The sequence below is a fragment of the Geotrypetes seraphini genome, chromosome 2 (genome assembly GCF_902459505.1).
Source record: "Geotrypetes seraphini chromosome 2, aGeoSer1.1, whole genome shotgun sequence".
NCBI lineage: Eukaryota > Metazoa > Chordata > Amphibia > Gymnophiona > Dermophiidae > Geotrypetes > Geotrypetes seraphini.
In genome coordinates this window covers 22,497,436-22,513,009 of record NC_047085.1, presented here as the reverse complement: position 1 = coordinate 22,513,009, position 15,574 = coordinate 22,497,436, and the positions used below count along the sequence as shown (strand labels likewise).

General features: G+C 40.4%; 1 protein-coding gene across 15 annotated transcripts in view; it reads right to left on the bottom strand.

The window, feature by feature from the left end:
* PTK2 (protein tyrosine kinase 2) overlaps window positions 1–15,574 on the bottom strand; it is a 779,173-nt gene that overhangs the window by 161,349 nt on the left and 602,250 nt on the right. For all 15 annotated transcript variants that reach the window (XM_033930844.1, XM_033930848.1, XM_033930835.1 and 12 more), the window contains one exon: window positions 6,554–6,665. In XM_033930844.1, the coding sequence (XP_033786735.1) occupies window positions 6,554–6,665 (112 nt within the window). The remainder of the gene's footprint in view (window positions 1–6,553; window positions 6,666–15,574) is intronic.

Below are 15,574 nucleotides of genomic sequence, written 5' to 3'. Positions count from 1 at the left end.
GACAACCCCAAGTAACTTAATGGATTAGACCAGGGGTGCCCACACTTTTTTGGCTTGCGAGCTACTTTTAAAATGACCAAGTCAAAATTATCTACCAACAATAAAATGATAAAAAACACAAAGCACACTGTATGCAGAGAAAATGTTAATTATCATTTATATTCGGGGGGTTTTTCAAACAGGTCAAGGCAGATGACTTTAAAATATGCAATGTCATCTCAGTAACAACTATACAAAAATAGATAAATATACACCCTCCCTTTTTACTAAACCATGATAGCAGTTTTTAGCGCAGGGAGCTGCACTGAATGTCCTGCGCTGCTCTCGACGCTCATAGGCTCCTTTTTGCACTAAAATCCATTACTGCGGTTTAGTAAAAGGGGGCCATAGTGCAAAATATAGACACCAGATATAAATTCTCAAAACGGACACATTTTGATCACTAAATTGAAAATAAAATCATTTTTCCTACCTTTGTTGTCTGGTGATTTCATGAGTCTCTGGTTGCATTTTCTTCTTCTGACTGTGCATCCAATATTTCTTCCCTTCTTTCTGCCTCCTGCATGCTTCGTCTCCTCCAGACCTCATTCCATTCCCCAACCAACATCTCTGTCCTTCCATGAGTCCAACTTTTTCTTCCTCTCTCCTTGCCCCCTCCCCTTTCTTTTTCTCTGTGTCTTTCTTTCTCCCTGCCCCCATTTCTTACTTTCTTTCTCTCTCTGTCTCCCTGCTCCACTTTCTTTCGTTCTGTCTCCCTGCCCTCCCCTTTCTTTCTGTCTCCCTGTCCTGCCTCCCTGTCTTTCTGTCTCCCCTTTTTTTCTCCCCAAGCCACCGCCGGGGATGTCGTCTGGGAACAGGCCCCCAAGCCACTGCCAATGTCTGGGAGTAGGCCCCCAAGCCACCGCCAACTTCTGGGAACAGGCAGGCCCCCAAGCCAATGCTGACGTTGTTGCTGAGTTCTTTGTTTTCCAACGCTGCAACAGGCCAGCAGCCTTCTCCCTGACATCAATTCTGATGTTGGAGAGGAAGTTCCAGGCCTGCCAGGCAGCGATTGGCTGGGCCGGAATGTCCTCTCTGACGTCAGAATTGACGTTTGGGGGGGGGGAAGGCTGGCGTGCCTGGCGCTTCTTTAGTCGCTGATGGCCTATTGTGATGTTGGAGAACAAGGGAGAACACAAAGGCAACACGAGTCTATCGCGGAGCCTGGGATGGAATTCGCGATCAACTCGCGTTGCCTTTGCGATCTACTGGTTGATCGAGATCAACCTTTTGGGCACCCCCAGATTAGACGGTCTGAATTGAGATAGATTTAAGTCTTATGGGGCAGGATAATGTAAGACCTTCTTTTACTGGGAAAACCATGACTTTGGGGGAGATGACTGATTGCTGAGAAAGGCCAAATAGTTCATCCAGTATGCCCATCCACAGAATCCAGAATCTCTTCTTCTCTCTAAGAAATTCCATGTGCCTGTCCCATGCTTTCTTGAATTCAGTTTTTGTTTCCACGCATTTATCACTCTTTCTGTAAAAAAGTATTTTCTTAGATTACTCCTAAGCCTAATAACCTTGGTGAGGCAAGGTTTTCTTTGACTAAATCCATGCCTTTGTATATGTTCTGTAATTTAAAAATAAATAAAAAATAGTAGTCTCTACTATTTTTGCCTGGCACCGACGTCAAGCTCACCTGTATATAATTTCCCATATTTCCTCTGGAACACTTTTTAAAAATTTGTGGTACATTGGCCACTCTCCAATCTTCCAGTACCATGTTTTATTTTAAAAATAAATTACATAATACAGTACACTCTCCGTTAACCCCCTCCTCCAAAACCACATTCACTACTACTCTCCCACTCTAACCCCCCCTGAGGACACCATAACTGCTGCCTTCTACTCTAAACACCACCCCCCACCCCCACAAGAGGCTACCGGCGCTGCTACCTTCCAGTTCAAATCCTCTCTCCCCAAGGCTGCTGGTGTTGCTATCCTCCACTGCAAACCATCCCCCAGGCCACTGGCACTGCTCTCCTTCCTTCATGCCCAAGATGATCAACATTGCTGTCCACTACCTCCCTCCCACTGACTGGCCTGGTTTTTTTTTTTTTTTTTGCAGTGGAGAATAGTAGTGCCAGTGGCCTCGATGTAGGGGTTGTAATGGAGGGCAGAAATGCTGGTGGCCTCAGGGGGAGTTTGGAGTGGGAGAACAGCAGTGACAGTGGTCTTCTAGGGAGGAGGGGCTTAAAAATAAACCGAGACCCCCATTTTTATCCCTTATTTTGGTCCAAAAATCTCAGTTTATATTCAAGTACATACGGTAGTTAGGCCTACTTTTTAATAGTAATAATAATAATAATTTTATTCTTATATACCGCCAAAGCCATGGTAACTCTAAAGCAGTGGTCTCAAACTCAAATCCTTAGTGGGGCCACATTTTGGATTTGTAGGTACTTGGAGGGCCGCAGAAAAAATAGTTAATGTCTTATTAAAGAAATGACAACTTTGCATGAGGTAAAACTCTTTATAGTTTATAAATCTTTCCTTTAACAGTTAAAGGAAAGATTTATAAACTATAAAGAGTTTTACTTTATGCAAAATTGTCATTAACTATTTTTTTCTGTGGCACTCCAAGTACCCTATTTTTTCTGCAGCCCTCACATTTAAAGTTTAATATCTTTCCTTTCTCAAAGCTGACACATTTCAATCACTATATTGAAAATAAAATCATTTTCCCTACCTTTGTTGGCTGGTGACTTTATTTTTCTGTGCGTTTAACTATGTTTCCAGGGTCTTCTTGTCCTTTGACTGGTTTTCTCTCTGTCTTCACTTTCTGCCTTGCATCCATCTTTGGCATTAACTTAATATTCAATTTTTCTGCTTTTTTTTCAAAATCTACGTTTCCATGTCTTACCTTCCCTTCTCTCTTCTTCTGTCCCTATTTCCATAGTCTGACATCTCTTTCTTTCCTTTCGCTCCCTTCCTCCCTCCTTCCTTTCCCCTGGTCTGGCATCTGTCTCCTTCCCTCCCCCAACTTTTATTTATTTCACCCTGCCCCCTTCTTTCTTTCTCTCTCTATCCATGCCCCCATTCTTTCTATATGTCTGTCTTTCTCTCTCTCTCCGTGCCCCCTTTCTTTCTTTTCTTTCTCCATGCCCCTTTCTGTCTGTGTCCCGTTTCCCTTCTTTCTTTCTGTCTCCCTGTCCCCCCTTTCTTTCTTTACTTCTCCCTGCCCTTCCCCGAGCCATCACCATTGGGGAACAGGCCGCCACCACCGCCGCAATCGTGGAACAGACTGCCACCACCACAATCAGGGAACAGGCCAGCGCAGTACTATTTATATTGATAGAAAGTTCTAAAAACTTCTTGAAGTTACTCTAAGGGGTCCTTTTACTAAGGTTTATGGTCAAAATTAGTGCAGCAGGCACCTACTGCCTGTAAAAAAAGGTAAATTTCAAAATAACAATGTTTTAGTCAGAAAAGCAAATTTCAAAGGGAATGATAGCATTTTCTATACTTTTGTGGCATAGGCAATTAAGAAAGCACACTCATCTAGAAACAAAAACAAAAGTTTTGTTACATACAAAGAGCGACCACACAAACGTGACTTCTCAGCTCTGTAGAAGAAAAAAGACTGAGGTATCTGCACTTGTGTGCAGAGATGCTGCTAAAATTTTCTAGTTGCTATAGATTCTAGTTGGCGTCCGCATAAGGTTCCATCAGATGATGTCACTCAGATATGAGAATATTAATGGCCTGCTTGTCTTCAGAGAAAATTGCCTTATTCAATTCATTCAGAATTCTAAACCTCACCTAATTTTTCAGTCCCTTCAATTTTTTTTATTTTTATGAAGTCTTTTCCATAACCTTTATTATTGCTCATTTGAAGACTTAACATATCCCTAAATCTGCCATATATTACTACAGTTCACCTTCCTTTCATTGGTCTGTTCAGTATTCTTGTATCTCCTTTCTGCTTTTATTCTATAATTCTATAACTCTGGCTCTGTTCTAATGTTCTAAATCAGTGTTCTTCAACCTTTTGATACCTATGGACCAGTGGAAATAAAATAATTATTTTGTGGACCGGCAATTGAAGAACAGTGGGCTAAGTTGTGGGCTAGACCCCGCCCATCTCCACCCCCATAAAAGTACTAATACTAATACTCTCCAATACAAACAAATCTTTCACTCCATGCTCACCTTCCTAGGGGTGAAAACCTGGAATGACCTCACTGAAACGATCAGAACAGAACCCAACTACACCACATTCCGGAAAAAAACTGAAAACCTACCTCTTTGACACCTGAATTCTCTGTTCTTTCCCTACCAAAAGTTCCCCCCATGTCTCCTCCCCTTCTCACCCTGCCTCTCTCCACTCCCTCTTACTTCTCTTTGTAAGTCGCCTTGAGCCTAATTAGGTATGTGCGACGCAGAAATAGAAGATTAGATTACCAATTGTAACATCATTTTTTCCATTCATTTTTCATATATATATACACACACACACACACAATATAATTGCATTAACAACACATAATGGTTAACCACAAAATTAAACTCCACAAAGCACACTGTATGCTTCTGAATATTCATTCCTACCAGAACACAGATAACCCCATGCAAATATAGGACCAAAAACTAAAAGTACTAATACAGTAAAACCTTGGTTTGTGAGCATAATTTGTTCCAGAAGCATGCTTGTAATTCAAAGCACTCGTATATCAAAGCAAATTTCCCCATAGAAAATAATGGAAACTCAGACAATTTGTTCCACAACCCCAAAATTTTAATACAAAATACTATATGTACTTGAATTGCAAGACCTCACTCATTTAGAACAGTCACTACAATCCCGCAGCGCCAAGAGAGAGAAGAACCATTGGCTCAGTTGTGATGATGTGACCCGTGTATACTGTATGTTCTCGTATTGCAAAACTTTGCTTGATTAGACAAGTCATAGTAACATAGTAAATGACGGCAGATAAAAGATCTGAACGGTCCATCTAGTCTGCTCATAAATTATACTCATTAAAAAATACATGATTAGATTAACTTGTCGCTTCTTTGATATTTCTGGGCCGTAGACTGTAAAGTCACTACACTCTTGCAGTGTCAGAGAGAAGAACATCAGCTCAGTTGTGATGCGTGTATACCGTATGTACTTGTATTGCAAGACATTGCTTGTATATCAAGTTAAAATTTATTAAAATGTTTTGCTTGTATTACTTGCAATCCAAGGTTTTACGGTACATACAAACAAACCCTAAGGTGCAAGACTCTGCATGCAGTACAACCCCAGAGGAAAAGAAACAAATGCATTTCTTCCTGAACAGACAGCAGATGTAAATCAATCACTAAATTAAAAAATAAAATCATTTCTCCCACCGTTGTTGTCTCCCTCCCTCCCTCCATGTTGTGCCTTGCCTTCTGGCCTGCCCCCTGGTGTTATCTTCTGTCCGGCTTCTTCTTCCTCAGTGCTGCAATGCACAAAACCATAAGCAGCATCCCGCTCCTCATCTGGGAGCCTTCCATCTGACGCAGGACATGCGTAGGAGCCTCTGCCCATGGCTTTGTGCACTGTAGCACTGAGGAAGAGGGAGCTGGCCTGAAGACATCGCCACATCGATCGCACTGTGGACCGGCAGCTGAACAGCACTATCTGGGACCCAACACACGTGCTGGCCCTGTGGACTGGCAGGAAATTTCTGCGGACTGATACTGGTCCATGGACCAGCGGTTCAAGAACACTGTTCTAAATTACATTCATTTTCTCTCAGCAGTTTTGTGTATAGTCTCTTTGACTACTGCAACATCCTCCATCTCCCCTGCCCTGCAACAATGATAAAACAACTACAAACAATACAAAACACAGCCCTGAGACTAATCTATTCACTAAGAAAACACGACCACATCACCGAGGCATACCTCGACTCACACTGGCTCCCAATTCCAGCAAGAATACTATTTAAATTCTACTGTCTATTATTTAAATCCATAAATGGTGACAGCCCAGCCTACTTGAACAACCGCCTAATCCAAACTACCACAACCAGACACAGGAGAACCCAGACACCATTCACATACCCTCCAATGAGAGGCATTAAATGGAAAAAACTGTACTATGGCCTTCTAGCCACACAGGCAGCAAAACTAGGCCACCAACTCTCCAATCTACTAATCACGACCCCAGACTACAAAACTTTCAGAAAAGAAATAAAAACCCTGCTATTCAAGGAATCCATGAAGACTAACCGTATGAAACAACCGTATGAAACATTTCAATGCTCTGAAGCAACCCACTCTACTCTGCAACACCTCTGGACATGTTCAGAAATCCTCTTCTGTAATCCGTCTTGAACCACAAGGTAATGGCAGAATAAAAATCACTAATGCAATGTAATAAAGTTACAATCGGAGAAGAATAATTGCATTTCTTATATACTGCACTATTTCCATATTCCATTTTATGGTATACCCTTTTTACAGTATTGTACATGTCATAAATTAAGAAATTCTTCAGCATAGACTCTTTGTTTTCTGACTGGCAATAGTTTACCTTAGGGGGAGCTTCATCAGATCCTCCAGAATCCCAAGATACTGTGACCTGTCGTCTTGATTCCATTCTCATTCGCTCTTCCTGCTGTTGCCTCTCTTCTTCCAGTATTGTACTAAAGCAACAAAAAAAAAAAAGTTTCCTAAATCTGATGGAGTAAAGATTTTAAAAGTACTTCACCTCAACTAAGTTAATTAAGAATGTCGCATATGTACTTCTATAATCAAACAGGACAGGAAAAAAAAAGATAGATAAGTGAAGAATGTTTAAATGTTAAATATTTTGAAACTATAATTTTGTTGTAGTATTTTAAAAGATAATTGAGTTTCAAACAACATAAACCAAAACAACAAACAAAAGTCACCCTTCCCACAACTTACAAGTAAGACTAACAAATTATCTCTTCAATTGTTTTCACAGCTAAACAATTCTCTGAAATTACAGTAAGCTGTTTGTCATATATTGCTGTAAAAACGGATTCCAATTTACTACATATTCATATAACATATGGCATGCATACTAGCAAACCAAAGAACAGATTAGTGTATAATTAGATTTAAATTAGATCTTTTCCAATCCGAAAACAAATCTAAAAAAGCAAATGCACAGATTCTTCTACAGAAATAAAATACAACTAGCAAGTTACAGGACATGGACATACTTTTTAAATTTTTAATTCAATTCAATACATCGTGACTAGCATTAGAGAATTATAATACTATTACAGGAACTTATATTTCACAGTACTCGTACCACCCCAGTTCTACATAGATAACAAAAAATTTAGCTAGATATTACTAGGATCTCACATGCAACATATATAATAACAAATTTAAATATTCAACATTTTCTTAAAAAGGAAAATGCTCAATCTTCTACAAAACATCATGTGATCATTTTGAATCCATAATTCAAATAGTAATCCATTGCAGATCACAGCAGCTTGGTACGTAAAGGACTGTACTAACTTTTTCTTGAGATTTTACATTTCCTTGTGTTAAATTTGTACAATATAAGGTTATAATTTTCTTTAGTGATCTTTATTTCTCTCTACTGAAGTAGACTGATATGGCAATTATATAATTTTATTCAATAAATTATCTTACAATCATACTTTTTAAAGAACATTTCACACAGTTTAATACAGCTACCAGGGAGACAATACTACAAAGCTACTTTTTAAATCTAAATCCCAAATTGCTTTCCTACTTACCACAGTTCAGAGTATTAACATGATTATATGCAGCTGAATATAACACTGCTGCCTCTGCTGCAGCCTCCTCCCCATTCTGCAATGTGGATTGTTAATCTTGGACATTTGCCATATTTAAATACTTAGAAGACAGCTTTTAAAGCATGGTAGTTTCTCACATCACTCAGATTCACATATTTCATTATTTACGGCACCTAGTTGGTCAGGTTATTTTCATACTGACATGCCTGACAGTAAAATAACCAATCCTTTGCAGAAGCATTTTTTTCATGTTAACACCAAAGTTGTGGGATTCCTAATAAAGAAGTTAGATCAACTTTTAAAACCTTCCCATTCAGAACACTGAAAAACCATCCCACATTACTCATGCAGCAAATGAGATCAGCTGGACTCCTTTTTATTCTGGGAACTTTCCTACTGGTTTGGAAACTGCATTCCAACTTAATAGGGCTGTAATCTTTTGCATTTATTTATCCCAGCCCAAGCTTATAAATGACTTATATTTTGAACAAAGAAACAAAAATAAAAGATTTTAAAAATAAAGGTACAAAAATAATTAGTTACTTAGATGTGTGGCAACTCCTTGCTGAAAAACTTTCCAGTAACTATAAAAACTGTTTAACTTTCAGTAATATACTTTGAAGAAATTATAGACTCACATTGGCTACCGATTAGAGCCAGAATTCAATTCAAACTATACTGTATATTCTTCAAAGTAATTTATGGTACGGCACCCACCTATCTCTACAATCACCTAAATCGTCTTCTACCAACAAGAATAAGAAGATCACAGAACATATTTTCCTATCCATCACTAAAAGGCACTCAGCGCAAAAAGCAATATGATAACCTCCTAGCAACACATGCAGTAAAACTAGAATCCTCTATCTCCAAATTGTTATCTACAACATCTGACATTAAAGTTTTCCGTAAAGAAATCAAAACTTTCCTATTCTTAAAGTATATTCAACCTACTTAAACTCCTCCTTCGCCTACTCTCTTTATAACATTCCCATGTATAGTCTACTCCCTGGTATCATCCTCTCTATATCCTAATAAGCAATAGGTTTTTCGAATAATCAACTTAATCCATATTATCTTCCACTATAACCTTCTACTTAACATTTTATGAAAATCAGATAAGCTTTTATGCTATGTAACCAGAATTAATTTTCCCATGAAATGTAATTTATTATGTTATGAAATTCCTATGTAACGTTATTTCTTATGAAATGTAATCAGAAATAATTTCCTATGTAACATATCCAGAAATAATCTTATGCACCTCGGAAGCGGAAATCCATGCAGGATGTACTTCTTGAACGGAGAAACTTTAACTAGGACTTCAGCAGAACGAGATTTAGGAGTAATCATCAGTGCAGACATGAAAACTGCCAATCAAGTGGAGAAGGCTTCATCTAAGGCAAGGCAGATATTGGGTTGTATCAATAGAAGTTTTGTCAGCCGAAAGCCTGAAGTCATAATGCCGTTGTACAGGGCCATGGTGAGACCTCATCTGGAGTACTGTGTGCAATTCTGGAGGCCACATTACAGTAAAGATGTGCGCAGAATTGAATTGGTTCAGCGGACGGCCACCAGGATGATCTCGGGGCTCAAGGGTCTCTCGTACGAAGAGAGACTGAACAAATTGCAGCTCTACACTCTCGAGGGACGTAGGGAGAGGGGAGACATGATCGAAACATTTAAGTACCTCATGGGATGTGTCGAAGTGGAAGATGATATTTTCTTTCTCAAGGGACCCTCGGCCACAAGAGGGCACCCGCTCAAACTCAGGGGCGGAAAATTTCATGGCGACACCAGAAAGTATTTCTTCACAGAGAGAGTGGTTGATCATTGGAACAAGTTTCCAGTGCAGGTGATCGAGGCAGACAGCATGCCAGACTTTAAGAATAAATGGGATACCCATGTGGGATCCCTACGAGGGTCAAGATAAGGAAATTGGGTCATTAGGGCATAGACAGGGGGTGGGTAAGCAGAGTGGGCAGACTTGATGGGCTGTAGCCCTTTTCTGCCGTCATCTTCTATGTTCTATGTTTCTATCTGCTTTATCTAATAATTATTTTTCTTGGGTACTTTAGCTAGATTGTGAGCCTTCGGGACAGTTAGGGAATTTCTAAGTACCTTTTTTCATTTATTTCAATTTTTATTGCATATTTATAGTATGTATACTGTAAATCACTTTGAACCTCACGGTATAGCGGTATACAAGAAATAAAATTATTATTATATGCAGGGCCGGATTTAGATGAAAAGAGGCCCTAGGCTATTCCACTTATGAGGCCCTTTCACCTCCCATTTTTAAGTTTGTAAATTACATGAGAGATAATAAAATACATCATTACTGTGATATATATCAATATGTTAAATGAAACATGTTGTTATTGGTACTAACCTTTATAAAAAATGTGACACGGATAATAAATAAAAAAAAGTCGAGAACACTTATTTGGACATTTATTCTCAGCACCACATACATATAGTACTTGTAACAATAACTAATCAAACATAACACACAACATTGCCCCTTCCTATGTCCACAGTGCCCCCAGTGCGTCCTTCCTCACCTCACCCCCCCTCCGATGCCCGCCTGCCTCCCATCCCCCTTCCATTGAACACCCCCCCATGCCATCCTGCCTGCCTGCCTTCCATTAAACCCCCTCACCCCCCTCTGATGCCAGTCTGGGCCGCCCTGTCCTGACGGATCCACGTTTTGCCTCTCTCCCCGCGGGGCTGGGCTTTGTCCAGCTGTTTCCGGACTGACATCTTTCCCTCCCCGATCCTCCTCCCAGGGCGAGAAAAAGAAAGGGAGAAGCCGAGTCGGCGCCCCGTTGCGGCCGGAGCTGGTTCCGATCCCAAAGCGTAGAATTTCTCCTTATTTTCGGTTCAGTGTTTTAGTGTTCACTGTTTTTAGAATAGTGTAATTTTAATTTTGCTAACAATTTGAATGTAGGCCCCTCTTGATCTTGAGGCCCTAGGCTGAAGCCTAGTTAGCCTATAGGAAAATCCGGCCCTGATTATAGGTCATCAAAGTAACATATCATATACAGTATAGCTGATTTATAGTTTAAAAATTCTTGAAACTTTAAATGTATGAGTATTTAATTATTCTATCCCTTCTAAGAAATTAAGACAGCCCTTAAGACACTCACATTTCGGCATGTTATTTACATCAATGTTTAGAATACTACTATTTATGCACTTATGTTCAGTAGCGTGTTAAATGCTATTTTGCAAATATTCAATTAAATGGGGAGGATATCAAGCTGTGTTAGGGTGCAAAACCATGTTATTTGTCCATTAATGCTTGATACAGTTCTGATGTGGTGCCCTAATGCAGCAGATGATACCAAGATTTGTAACAGAGTGAATACCCTGGAGGAAGTGCAAAATATGGAAAAGGATCTGCACAAGTTAGAATGGTCTAATATTTGTCAAATAAAAAAATCAATACATGGAAGTCCAGAGTGATGCACTTGGGGAGCAGAAATCTGAGGGAACTGTATGTGCTAGGAGGTGAGAGGCTGATATACAAGGATTGGGACAAGGACTTTGGGGTGACAGTGTCTGAAGATCTGAAGGCGATGAAATAGTGTGACAAAGTGGTAGCTGTAGCCAGAAGGATGCTAGGCTGTACAGAGAGAGTCATAATTAGGAGAAGAAAGAGGAGTTGATGCCCTGTACAAGTCGTTGATGAGGCCCCATTTGGAGTATTGTGTGGAGTGTAATGGGTAGATGTGAATCGCTTGCTTACTCTTTCCAAAAATACTAGGACTAGGGAGCATGTGATGAAACTACTAAATAGTAGATTTAAAACAAACCGGAGAAAATATTTCTTCACTCAACACGTAATTAAACTCTGGAAAATATTTCTTCACTCAGCACGTAATTAAACTCTGGAATTTGTTGCCAGAGATTGTGTTAAGAACATAAGCAGTGCCTCCGCTGGGTCAGACCACAGGTCCATCTTGCCCAGCAGTCCGCTCCCGCGGCGGCCCGAACAGGTCACGGCCTGTCTGAGTCACCAGAAGGGGCCCCCTTGCCACCTTGGTTTCCCATTGAGTCTTATCTTCCCATCGAAGTCCTAACCCTCCGGTCTTGCACATGCACGACCTGGTTGGATTTCTATACTTATTACCTGGTTAGCTTTCTATACCTGTGTTACATCCCAGAACCTCTCTCAGTATCCCACGATCCCCCTATCCCTCAGGAATCCGTCCAATCCCTGTTTGAATCCCTGTACCGTACTCTGCCTGATCACTTCCTCCGGTAGCGCATTCCAAGTGTCCACGACCCTTTGGGTGAAGAAAAACTTCCTTGCATTTGTTCTGAACCTATCTCCCTTCAGTTTCTCCAATGCCCCCTCGTGCCTGTTGACCCCTTCAGCCTGAAGAATCTGTCCCTATCCACCCTCTCTATGCCCCTCATGATCTTGAAGGTCTCTATCATATCTCCCCTGAGCCTCCTTTTTTCCAGAGAGAAGAGCCCCAGCCTATCCAACCTCTCGGCGTATGGGCAGTGTTCCAGCCCTCTTACCAGTTTCGTTGCTCTCCTTTGGACTCTCTCAAGCACTGCCATGTCCTTCTTGAGGTACGGCGACCAATATTGAACGCAGTATTCCAGATGTGGACGCACCATAGCTCGATACAATGGCATGATGACTTCCTGCGTCCTGGTTGTTATGCCCCTCTTTATGATGCCCAGCATCCTGTTGGCTTTTTTCGAGGCTGCTGCGCACTGTGCAGATGGCTTCAGTGATGCATCTACCAGCACACCCAAGTCTCTCTCAAGACTGCTGTCTCCCAATAATGCCCCCCCCAATTTGTATTTGAACAACGGGTTCTTTTTCCCTATATGCATGACCTTGCATTTTTCCACGTTAAAGCGCATTTGCCATTTGTTTGCCCAGTCTTCCAGCTTGTCCAGGTCCCTTTGCAGGTCCTCACACTCCTCCCTAGACCTAACTCTGCCGCACAGTTTGGTATCGTCTGCAAATTTTATAACCTCGCACTTTGCCTCTTTTTCCAGGTCATTGATAAATATGTTGAAGAGTAACGGCCCCAGCACCGATCCCTGTGGCACACCGCTCGTGACTCCCCGCCAGTCAGAGTATTGTCCCTTTACTCCGACCCTCTGCAGTCTACCCGACAACCAGTGCTCGATCCATCTGTGCACATCCCCTCCCACCCCGTGGTTCCACAGTTTCCTAAGCAGTTTCCTAAGCAGTTTCCTAAGCAGCTTCCTAAGCAGCTTCCTAAGCAGTTAGCTTAACAGGGTTTAAGGTTTAGTTTAATTTATTTGATAGACCGCAAATATAAACAGAAGTAAAATCTATGCAGTTTACAATTTAAATTGGGGGTGCACCAAGCAATTTCAAATCAGCAAAACAATCCAGAAAGCATTCGCAGTCATGTGCAACTTAAGGCAAATTTGAAAATACTTCAAAACGAACAATTCAGACTCTTGGTCCAGTCCCTAATCCTCGGACTCCTGAACTACTGTAACATCCTTTACCTGTCATGCCCTGCCAACATATTAAAACTACAAACAGTACAAAATACATCCCTGATATACTTTCTGAAGAAATAAGAATTACTGCCGCATTCCAAGACTCACACTGGCTCCCAGGACAAGCATGCATACAATACAAATTCTACTGCACCCTATACAAAGCCCTGAATGGAGACGGACCAAGCTATCTAAACAATTGCCTAATTAGGAACAACACATTCAGACCAAGGAGAACACAGGCACACTTTACCCACCCCCCAGTCAAAGGCATATAAAGCAAAAAAATATATGACGGACTATTAGCAACCCAAACAGCAAGACTAGACCACCACATCTCCAATCTGATGACCACAACGCCCAACTACAAAACCTTAAGGAAAGAATTGAAAACCATGCTATTCAAGAAATTTGTCAATTGATCTAACTAAACCTTCTCAACTCCCCAGATCCTAATGCTTTTTCCAACTATCAACCTTGTAATCTCTCTGGGAATGCCCAGGCCAATTCTTTTGTAAACTGCCTAGAACTGAAAGGTATTAATGGGATTGAAGACACCAATGTAATGTAACGTAATATCTAAAATAGTAAAGACGAACAAATACAAAACAAGACCTACAGGTACAAATGGAAAGCGGTATAAGGAAGTTACAAAATATATTCAGGAAGGCAAGAAATGGATAATGAGCATAAGGGTAGGTGAAATTTTATGTTTAAATAAAGAGTCAAACTGAGGTTCTTAAACTTTGAATTATGCCAGAATTCAGTTGAAAGCCAGTGCAAAATAATAGGCTTTCAATTGTGACAAAGATTTTAAAAGATTTTTCCAATCTGAGATAGAAGGGAAGTGAATTCCATGAAACTGGCGCTATGATAGAAAAACTTGAGTCTCTTTGTCTAAGAATACCTGTCTAAAAGAAGGGATGTTCAAAAGATTTTGCTGGGTAGATCAACGTGTCCTCTGGGGAGCAAAGGGAAGCAGTAGAGTAGTTTAAAAACAAGGAAGTCCTGACGTTTGAATCTGGAAAGTTTAAATAGAATCCTGTAAGTAATTGGAAGAATAATGTTCTAGTTTTAGGAGGGGGTTACATGATCAAAATTTGAACAGTTATACAGCATACGGATTGCAGTATTTTGGACAAATTGAAGTCTATGAAGCTGGTAATGTGGAAAACGTATTAGAATGGAATTGCAGTAATCAACTTTTGAGAAAATTAAAGAATGTAAAAGAACACGCAGGCTATTACAATTAAGAAAAGAGCAAATGGAATGGAGATGATGTAAGGTAAGAAAAGAAGAGTTAACTACTCTAGAAAACCTTGTACTGTAAGGATAACTATGGTAAACTAACTGGTAAACTGCATACAGTACTCCCCCTAAATTCACGGGTGTTCCGTTCCAGGAACACCCGCAAATTTCAAAAACCCGCAAATGCGGTTTAGGAGAGGGCAGCGGGTGCTGAAAATTTGGTGCAGGATCGTTCCGAGTATTCTCCGACCACCTCTTCCGCGAACTAAAGTCAGGCTACACCAATCAGGAGCTGCTTTGACATGCCAGATTGCGTGTCAAAGTAGCTCCTGATTGGTGTAGCCAGGAAGAGATGGTAGGAAAATACTGCGAAAAACTGAGTCCACGATTTGCGAACCGCAAATTCACGGGGGTATACTGTATTGTGTATTTTAATATTAGACTCCCTAGGTATGTGTCAGGTTAGGATAAAAACTCATTGTTAACTTGTACTGAAATTATGTATGTTTAACCTGTAACTCGTTATGAGCTCTTTTGGGGACAATGGGATAGAAAACAAATAAAATAAAATAAATAAATAGAAATATGTAAGTGAAATGACAGTGTGTTATCTATAGTCAGCCCTAGGAATTTTGTTGACGTGCAGTATGAAAGAGCACTTTCTTTCATGGTGAAACATGTTGGTTTTGAAAGAGGAGTCCCGGGAGAGAAAATCATTATGGCTGTTTTCTGTGAATTTATTTTTAACTTATTTGTTAATAACCATTCAGCTAATTGATCAAGAGAATTCCACTGCTTATTTCTAGTTTATGCAACATAAAATGTTTACTCTTTGGGATCTTGCCAGGTAATTGTGACCTGGGTTGGCCACTCTTGGAAACAGGATATTGGGCTTGATGGCAGTTCTTATGTTCAGTTTTGGAGGCAGTATCTGGATAAGGATGTATAAAAAACTTGAAGCAGTTCAGAGGAAGGTGACAAAAATGATATGGGGCTTGCAACAAAAGATGTATGAGAAGAGACTGGAAGACCTCGTA